Source organism: Lactuca serriola, chromosome 7 (assembly GCF_051521515.1).
Source record: "Lactuca serriola cultivar US96UC23 chromosome 7, Lser_US96UC23_V15, whole genome shotgun sequence".
NCBI lineage: Eukaryota > Viridiplantae > Streptophyta > Magnoliopsida > Asterales > Asteraceae > Lactuca > Lactuca serriola.
Window position 1 is genome coordinate 191,633,100 of NC_136414.1, and position 10,483 is coordinate 191,643,582.

General features: G+C 35.6%; 1 protein-coding gene across 1 annotated transcript; it reads right to left on the minus strand.

The window, feature by feature from the left end:
- Positions 1-229: 229 nt before the first annotated feature.
- On the minus strand, positions 230-9,885 carry LOC145062324 (G-type lectin S-receptor-like serine/threonine-protein kinase At4g27290). The gene is made up of 7 exons (XM_079009941.1): positions 8,523-9,885; positions 8,272-8,427; positions 1,773-1,912; positions 1,368-1,578; positions 1,047-1,284; positions 786-933; positions 230-711 (listed from the first exon to the last, which is right to left on the minus strand). The coding sequence occupies exons 1-7, from the start codon at positions 9,835-9,837 to the stop codon at positions 406-408; spliced, it is 2,514 nt and encodes an 837-aa protein (XP_078866067.1). The 5' UTR covers positions 9,838-9,885; the 3' UTR covers positions 230-405.
- Between the last annotated feature and the right edge of the window lie 598 nt (positions 9,886-10,483).

Genomic DNA, 10,483 nt, shown 5'->3' on the forward strand with positions numbered 1-10,483 from the left:
TAAGTAGCAAGTTATATGTACAAAAAGCATTGTGTTGTCATTATAATAAATTAACTTGTAGAAGTGAACATTAATCTAGATAGTGAAAGATCTACAAATCAAATAGTCTGGACTGAAAAGTGCAGAAAGTTCAAATTCTATTGATGTGCTAAGAAATTCAACGATGATGTGATTAATTAAGAACAAAAATATTCTCCATTTCAATGTTGTCTTTAAAGAAAGTAACAGGAGATAAAATAAAGCCCAATACTATAAATATATCTAAGAGTATTGTCCAACAATTAAATCAATTTAGTAGACATGTTTAGAAATGGGGATAACAAATAGCTTATATTTTGAATGTACTAATTATAAGAAGAAAAAGAAAAAAAAAAAAACTGAAGGTTGAAACTATGCATGTTCTTTCTATCGAGCAACTACCTCTGTAACAGTTAAACCATTGGTTGAACTTGTTGGGCAAGTGCTTGAAGAGAAATCAGCACCAAGTGTGTTCGTTTTTGAGAAAAATGCTGGTTGCTTAGGTTTCAGCAATGCACCCTCGTTTCCCAACATTAGAATAACCGATGACATGTTTGGCCTATCTTCTGGATTTTGTTGAACACATAACAACCCCACTGTAATTGATCTTATAACTTCTGATGAATTGCTTGATTGGCCTAAAGCTGTATCGATGAGTTCCATTGACCTGCCTTCATTATGTGTTCTCCATGCCTGAATATAATGTAGAAATAGTTAGAGGACTGTATATGCAAATCAAACAAATACTTTGTAGTCAGAGAACATACATGTCCAATGAGGTTATTATCATGGTCAGGATGCATGAATCCCCGATTTCTCTCCCCACTCACAATCTCCAGCACTAAGACACCAAAGCTAAATACATCTGATTTTATTGAGAAAACACCTTTTAGTGCCTCAGGCGACATGTAACCACTGCATGCAGGATAATGCTTATATGAGTAAAAAACAAAACTTAATATATATATATATATATATATATATATATATATATATATATATATATATATATGGATTATCTAGCTTACTATGTGCCAACAACTCTCTCCGTGTTTGGTTGAGTCTCGCCTCCTCCAATGCTCCTAGCCATGCCAAAGTCTGATATCTTAGGGTTCATGTCTAGATCAAGTAGAACATTGCTAGCTTTAAGATCTCTATGGATGATTCTTAAGCGTGAATCTTGATGCAGATAAAGAAGCCCTCTAGCAATTCCTTTGATAATGTTCATACGCTTTGTCCAATCAAGTAGCATGCTTTGTGTCTTATCTATATGAAGGTGCAGTTATTTTTAGTTTCTATGAATGCTTAATTCTTAGAAGTTAAATTAATGGCATTTATGTGAGTCTGACCGAATATATATGAGTCTAAGCTTCTGTTTGGCATGTACTCATAGATCAACAAATTTTCGTCTCCCTGTATGCTGCATCCGAGGAGTTTAACAAGATTTCGGTGCTGAAGTTTTGAAATGTAAATGACTTCATTCTTGAACTCAACAAGCCCTTGGTTTGAAGTCTTAGATAAACGTTTAACTGCAATCTGGAGTCCTTCTTCTAACATACCCTGGTTATCATCAACAGTTGCCATGTGAAAAACAATAGAAACAGTGAAGATGAATTTCAACCATATCTTTTTTTATAAGTAGAATACTTATACTTCATGGCCTGTATTTCTTTGTTTTACGTACAGAATCTCAATATACAATTTTGAGTGTTATTGAACTCCGAAACCTCTGTTGGAATCACATTGTATTGTACCTTATAAACTGATCCAAATCCACCTTCTCCAATTTTATTGTCTAGCGAAAAACTAGCAGTAGCTTTAGCTATTGTAGAAAAGCTAAATAATGGTAGCTCCATGGAATCTCTCTGACTTTCACCAACATGTAAGAATTCGCCTGCACATAAGAATTAAAAGAATTTACTTCAAGAATTCTATTACACCTAAATATTCAACTTACTTATGTTGAGATTAATTAGTCTCCTATTGAATATTTGTTACAACCAACTGTAAACTAATGAACAAAATAGTATTACGGTTTCAATATTGAATCATAGGAGTACAAACTAAAAGAAAGAGAAGTACAATATAAATAGGAAAGCTAAAAAGATTAAACCTAGCTATATGGCTAAAGGGCCAAACAGCGCAAAGGCCTAATAACTTTATTATGCCAACCCCCCCCCCCCCCCCCCCCCCAATTAAACTTATAATGTTACACTAATGATCATTGAGAGTTTGTTCGGACATAAAATGAAACCAAGGAGCAGTCAAGGATTTCATAAATGTATCAGTAATATTCATTGTGGATGGGACATGCGGAAGAGAAATAGTCTCCTGCTGAAAATGTTGATGAATAAAATGACAATCAATCTCAATATATTTTGTCCCCTCATGAAACAACAAATTTTGTAGATGAACGAGAGACAACATATTCGTTCTTACTTTTCCACGAAATCAACGAATCTCCAAGAAAGATACAATACCGAGTAATGGACTTGTCATCATAAACATTGTTGTCTGAGTTTGCATCCCTATAAGCACACAACTCAAGAGAGGAAGTAGAAGGAAATACCAAACTGTGAAACAAAGTACCACAAAGTATCTCAAAATACAAAGAATAGCTCCCTAATGAACCGTGAATGGAGTGGTAAGAAAATGGCTAACCACTTGAAGTATATGAGCAATATCTCATCTAGTAACGGTAAGAAAGATCAAACTCCACAAAATGGTACTATAAAGGCTCATATCTGACAAGAGAACACCGTTGGTTGGAGAATACTTCGCATTACTATGTAGAGGGGTATCAAGTATTTTGTTATCCGAAAATCGAGCAAGTTTAAACAAATATGAGATATACTTTGTCACAGAAAAAAGATAACCCTTTGTATATTGAGCAAATTCAATACCTAAGAAATAACGCAATAAACTCAAGTCTTTTCAAAGCAAAAGGGCTAGCCAAATCACACTTCAAGGATTCTATACCATCATGATCATCACCAACAATAATAACCATATCATTAACATATAAGGAAAGAAGGATCCGACCTACACTTGTACATTTAGCAAACAATGCAGAATCATGGCAACTAGGTTGAAAACCATGGGAAGTAATTATTGTAGAAAATTTCTCAAACCAAGACCATGCAATGCTTTGTGAAGCCGAGAAACTTCACCTGACTGACTGGTGAACAACACCTAAAAGAGGAGACATGTAAACATCCTCATGAAGATCACGATTCAAGAATACATATTTGACATCCATTTGATAAATATTCAATTGTCGAATAGAAGAAACAATAATCAAAGTGCAAACAACTGTCATTTTTTCAACCGGAGAAAATGTCTCTTCATAATACATACCATATTCTTGTGAGTATCCAATTGCAACAAATCTAACTTTTAACTTTCAATAGACCCATCAAACATGGTTTTGATCTTATATGCCAATGACAACCAATTTTGTGTTTTGCAGGTGGGAGCGGAACTAAATTTCATGTATGAGTCTAATAAAGAGCTACAAGTTCCTCAACTACAACATTTTGCCAAAAAGGATTAGGGATGGACACTTTAAAGGATGTTGGTTCTAAGAGACGATGTATATTCCCAATAATGGAGGAAAAGGATCGTGATTCAGAGGAATATACAAATTATGGAAGCTTGGTACACTTTTGAGTACGAGTAGGTCTTTTTGATGGGGGTTCTTAGGTAGGTGGAGGTTCTTGAGCAACAACTGATAGGGGTTCTTGAATAATAGTAGGTGTGGCATCAGAAGTTGAAGGGGTAGATGAAGTAGCAGAAGCATCTGACTAAACGTTATCATTTTAAATGCTAAATGGATCAATAACCCGAAGTTCCGACTGAGTCACATTATGTGACTGAACAAGAATGTTATAGAAAGGAATGTTTTCTAGAGTGGTGACATGTCGAGGAACATAAAATTTTTTACTTGTCAGATCATAACATCAATAACCTTTTCAACCAATACCATACCCCAAGAATAAACATAGAGCATATTTTCGAGACAACTTGGTTCGCTCAGCGTGAGGTCGTAAAACAAAGCATGTACACCCAAATACACATAATGAAGAATAATCAAGAAGTTTTCCATATAGGTTTTCATAAGGAGACATCCCATTATTTTGTGTAGTAGGAATTCGATTAATGATATATGTAGCGGTAAGAACAAATTCTCCTCAAAATATACTAGGAAGCTGAGAGGTTAAAAGCAAGGATCATGCAATTTCAACAAGGTGACGATGTTTTCTTTCAATAATAACATTTTTCTAAAGGATATATATACATGATAATCGATGCATAGTGCCATCGGATACTAGTATTTAACCAAAATCATTAGAAGTATATTTGCCTCCTAAATCATGACAGAAACATTTTCTAACATCAAAGTGTTGAATCTTGACTATGGATCTAAATTTGATATATATTGTGAAAAATTCAGATATGTGTTTCATAAGATAAACCTGCGTATAATGAGTGTAGAGGTCTATAAAGGAAACATATTAAGTGGATCCTCCTTTAGAGGAAACGGGTGAGGGACCCCACACATTAGAATGCATATATCAAATGAAACAGCAAAGCGAGTGACACTTTTATTAAATGGTAGAGCATAAAATTTTGCTAGTTTGTAACCATAACAATCAGAAATATCATGACTTTCCAAACGACCTAAAACACCAGTAGAGGCTAAAAATGTAAACGAGAAGTTGAGACATGTCCCAAATGTGAATTGCAAAGTCCAAATTAAGAAGACGAATCACTCAAATGGAAAGAAGACAAGTAAGCACTATTGGAAACAACATCCGACAAATCAACACTACTGACAACGACATAATTCATTTTAAATTGGTCGAACAAATATAGTTCTCCTAACTTATGGCCGATTCCGATCACACTCTAGGAGTGAGAATCAAGAAAAGAACAAAGAGAATCAAAAAAGAAAACCCAACAATTAGATTTACACAACTAACTAAGGCAAGATTTAAAGAAAGTGTGAAAATATAATAGACATCATTAAGGGATATAACACACACACACACACACACACACACACATATATATATATATATATATATATATATATATATATATATATATATATATATATATAGGGAAAGGTTATATGGAAAATAAAGAATTAGGGAAACACATGTTGGAACCAATAAAAGAATGACAACACATCACTTTGGAATAACTACATAAATAACTTCCATAGTACATTGCTTATGAATAAAGAAATGGACACGTGTCACTTAATCATTGGTTCCAACATATGTTGCCCTAATTAATCATTTTCCATTGAACCTAAACCTATATATATATATATATATATATATATATATATATATATATATATATATATATAATGAGATGGACCATAGTCCAAGATCCATAAAAATGAAGGAATACTTGAAGTACCGGATGAGAAAAGACTTGAATGAGATGTAGATGCAGGCATAATTACAAAATTAGGAGGAAGGAACTGAACTCCTTACAGAGTTAAGTATCCGATACAAAAGATGATGTGGTAGCATGAGTATTAGTTTCTAATGTGGGGTGAAACGATCTAGATGATCTATCTTCTTGCTATTTTGACTTGTTCAATAACAATGGGCACTGATACTTCCCGTGGTTCTTCTGTGTGCAATAAGCACATTCATAAAAATTAACTCGTCGACTGGTCTATCCTTTGGATCCATACCGATAGTAAACAACCAAACTATAATCCCAAAGTAACAATAAACGAACAATTCAAACCGTCGAAACCAATAACGAATAGCAATAGTCAAACGGAACAAAGAAACCTAAAAACTGACAAATATGTTAAATAACCAAACAAACTAAACTATGAACAATAACTAAAACAGAAAAAAGATGCTTTCAGTCAAAAAAATTGTGGCGTGATAACAAATTCACTGCGATATATGTATGAAACAATACTCTCAACTTAAATCGCGGTGCGAATATAAAATCATGGCAAGATATTGACGAATAGTTTAATTTTGTGGCGGTAGAACAGTAGAACCTAATTCGGGGCGTGAAAAACGACGAAAAACCCCAAAATCAAATGAATACCAACGATAATTGGAACCCTTGAACAATACAGACAAATCAAAATAAACCAAATACACTTGCAGATCAGAAGACATAACAAATCGTCAAAATACTGCTAGGGTCGCATTATTGAACCATAAAAGAGAATATTCGATTTGTATTTTTCAGAAAAAAAAAATACAAAAAAAACAAACAAACAAACAAACAAAATCTGACCATCGAATTTGTCAGTATTAACTCTTTCATCTTCAACCATAGCTCTAGCTCTAATACCATTTTGTTAGGAATCAAAAATCACTTGTAAAGAATCGGAAGAGCTCTTATAACACTTGCTATGCTCTAATAACGATTTGTTGAAATTTAGCAAAAGAGTTAACCACATCAGAAGAAATGATAAACGAACTTTGGAGAAACTTGTGAAATAAAACTTTTGAAAAAGTATAAAATCAAAACAAATATTTAATGTGGTTCGGTCACTCTGACTTACATTCACGAGAGAGAGAGAGAGAGAGAGAGAGAGAGAGAGAGAGAGAGAGAGAGAGAGAGAGAGAGAGAGAGAGAGAGTTTTATTAAACCTCCCCAGAACAATTATAAAGGTTGCACCTCATTAGATCTCTCAAAGCAAAAAAATATCTCTTGCTAATAACTAATAAACTGCTCTAAAGGATGTGGTTTCAACCTCACGATGATTTCGTTTTTTGGAATTTTTATGCAAGAATGTTGATGGAGATGTGTGCCTATTTAAGGAAATCATGGGAAACCTAATTTTGGGTGGCCATACCCATCTATAATTAGCCCATGAAGGGGTGCTATAATTTTTAGCCAATCACAGAATGTCATGTAGTTGTTTCCTCCTTCATGATAGAGTTTTCTCTCACCCACATAGCTTTCTGCCACCAAACAGAGTTTTCTCTCACCGACAGAGTTTCTATCAAGACTCCACACCCCAACACACACTGACAGGGATATGTTACCCATGACTTACATACAGAGGGAAAGAAAAATGAAGACTATAAGATTGCAAACACAAAGATGTGGATTTGATAACTTACGAATTAGACGGTCTAAATCACTCGAAGGAGTCTATAACCGTGTGATCGTTATAACAAACCAAATGAGATTAAATGGTGAAGAATTCAATGATAATAGAATTGTGGAAAAGATATTTAGAGGTCTAAGTTGAAGATTTTTATTGTATGGTTGTGGCAATAGACGAATCAAAGGATCTATCAACCCTTTACCTAGAAAGTTTGCTGAGAACTCTACAATCCCTTGAGTTGCATATGAAGCATTCCAATCACAAATCAAAATGAAATTCAATTCAAATTAATCATAATAGAAAAATATAGTTCAATACATATCGATTGAAGGCAAACGGACAAGGACGAGTGCCCACGGTTGATCGATGTTATCACCCTTCAGCAGCATCAGGTCAGTCGCTCAACAGCTTCTTTGCTGCTGCATTGCATTACGATCATACCTTCAGGTTCTTTCATTGGTTTGCTACTCATCCGTTTTCTTATAGTAGTGTTCCATTCGTGTTGGGTAAATCACGTGCCCGGGGTTGATATTGGTGTGTGTATTTTATTCGTGTGGTGTTGGTGTCAAATCATCGAGTTGTTGAAAAGAGGGAGGGGCAATATACTATTCAGTTGAGTTTGAAGTTTAAGTGATATCCTTTCAATGCTCTTTGACATGATGGTGCTATTTTAATCTGCGCTTAAAGCTCTCTGAATGAATTATCACATGGTGGAGGCAAGCACTTCAAGTTATAGGTGCTTGACTACGATCGAAATACTCTGTTTTACCCTGCTACAGAAAATGCATACTATTTCATAATTTTGGAAATAGAGGATTTTGTCTAAACCTAACGGATTCAAGATTTCGAGATTTGTTTATGTGTTACTGTTGGCTTCAAAGACACTCGGGTCAGCCTAGAAGATCTTATGCTACAGTTTGGAATTCTCTTATCTTTAAGCGTGGTCAATGCAAGGCTTCAAGATAACTCACAATGAAGGAGACTATTGAACGGGTGAGAGTGGGGATCTAAAGAAGGCAAATGATGAACATAACAATTTAATATAGAATGGTTGAAAATAACAATGTAAACTAGTAGATTGATGTAATGGGAGCATATATTACAATGCAACTTAGGATCATTAATTTGTAGTTGTGTATTTTTCTTACCTTGCCTCATTGATTGTGGATCACGCCTTTTTCTACATGCAAAAAGGAACCATGTAGAGCCCAAGCCTATCAGAAGAACCCCAAGAAAAACTACTGGTAAGATGATTTTAAGGTTTGCTCTCTCCTTATTCTCTGAAACTGGTTGAGCTGTAGTAACTAGTAAGAATCATAAAATAAGTAATTTTACATGGTGAGATTCATACATCTATTTGAATAAATATCAAGGAATATTTTTGTGAAGAGATGGTTACCTATTTCTATTTCTGAGGAAGCCATTCTTACAAAGATATCCTGACCACCATTGCCATCAGGTATCTCTCTCATGTCCAAAAGTTCACCGAACCAAAGCAAGCACCCACTTCCTCCCTCTCTAATGTCTATATTTGCATACGCCATACAAGTACAATTCATGAAGCATTTTTCTCTACATTCATTCAGACTCATGCTTATGTTAAACCATGAAGACTCTGTATCAGGCAACTTCACATTAGAGTACCTGATAAACCCATCGGTTCCATTTTTGCAATCCAATGGTGTTCGTCTCACACAACCACCCGACCAATCTGTTATCTCCCATCCATTCTCGTTTCTGGGCACGAATCTTATCGCATCTAAACAAGAACATCTTTGTGAGGTTAGAACACTGCATGTTCCATAACCATAACAGATGTTGTACCCATCACAGAAATCTCTTTGTAACTGAAAGAACATCTGCCATTTATTCACGTCATTAACCCACACCCAACGTTCTAGCTGGCCAGATGAATTCAAGACGAGCCTTGAGATAACAGAACTATTGAGAAGAGAATAACTGTAATACGCCTCTGATTCATTAATAACCATATCTCCTGTAATGATGTTCCTAGTGGAAGCAGAATCTCCGCTAAACCAAACATCATTCCATGGTCCACCTCGGAACTTGACTGTTGTGCCTTGTTTTAGTATGATCTGAGGATAGCCGCTTGTGTCAGCGCTCCATGTGAATTCACCTGGAGCTGGATCTTGATTACTCTTCCATTGCGACAAGGTCCATTCCTTACCCGTTAAGAAATTTCTTCCTACTTTCATGCCAGGTAGAAGAGTATCAGTTGGATAGTCAAAACTCTGCCATAGAATCTTCTCTTCTATTGTTTCTCTTACAACTAGATTTCCATTGTCTTCAAGGTGTACAGTTACGTTACCTGATGAGGTTGTATTGGTTGACCAGATTACATCATTTGTATCGTTCCCTTTCATGAGGACGAGATTTCCTGGAGAGACGATCCTCAGTTTGCCGGATGATGAACCATTGACTGGGAAGTCTCTGTTGGCAACCCAAACCACTGTTTCAACAGAGATTTTCTTGTAAGAAATACCAACGTATTTGTTCTCAGAGCTTCCTGGCCTGAAAAACCCAAGTTTAAAAATTCCGGCCGGGGAGACCAACGTGTCTGCTTCTGTCAAGAACCTTGAATCTGAAATCATGTCAATTTCAGCGGTGTAAACTTTCTGAATGTGCAGTGAAACAAATAAAACAACAAATAAAGTTGCTTTCTCCATTGAAAGTCTTTCGGTTGAGCTAATCATTCTTCTCTGCCTTGTGTTTTGTTACTATCTATAATTCTCTATACTCCAATAGAGTTATTACATTTTTGAGTTTTAAATCGGGAAATGGGTTAGTCAAAGTCTGATGATCGATATCTTGTTTGAATATCTAGAAGACATAATTAAATAAACAATGAAATAAAAGTATTAACAACCCAATATTATTATATACGAATAGGAATGTCGACGCAGAAGTCTTAAATTTTATCAATCGTTAACGGCTTTATCTTGAATCCTTTTTTATGTTTATGTGGTGTACCACGTCAGCATTGACCGCGTATTTTGTCTCACATGGCTGCCTACATGGCATGCCATGTTTCCTTAGTTAAAAAGCATGTCTCTTTTACTTGAATGTGTTTCTTTTACTTAGGCCATCCGCTATACTCTTCACGACAACGGTTGTGGAGAGTTTCCAGATCGATCACCACCACCCACCACAAAGCCATGGAGTACCCTCCACGACCACAAACAAAAGAACGAAGAGAGAGAGAGAGAGAGAGAGAGAGAGAGAGAGAGGCAGAAGAAGCAGAAGAGCTGAGAGAAGAAGAAGCCTTGATTGGGCGTTGTCGTTCGTTTTCCCCACCACAATCCACACCACCAAAATGCCCGACCACGGTAGGCCGGGGCG

Excerpts from the sequence above, each read along its gene's own strand:
- LOC145062324 (XM_079009941.1), bottom strand. The coding sequence starts at position 9,837 with ATGATTAGCTCAACCGAAAGACTTTCAATGGAGAAAGCAACTTTATTT. Across the intron at positions 8,428-8,522 it reads TTCCTCAGAAATAGAAATAG|TTACTACAGCTCAACCAGTT; the intron begins GTAACCATCTCT and ends GATTCTTACTAG. Across the intron at positions 1,285-1,367 it reads CTTAGACTCATATATATTCG|ATAAGACACAAAGCATGCTA; the intron begins GTCAGACTCACA and ends ACCTTCATATAG.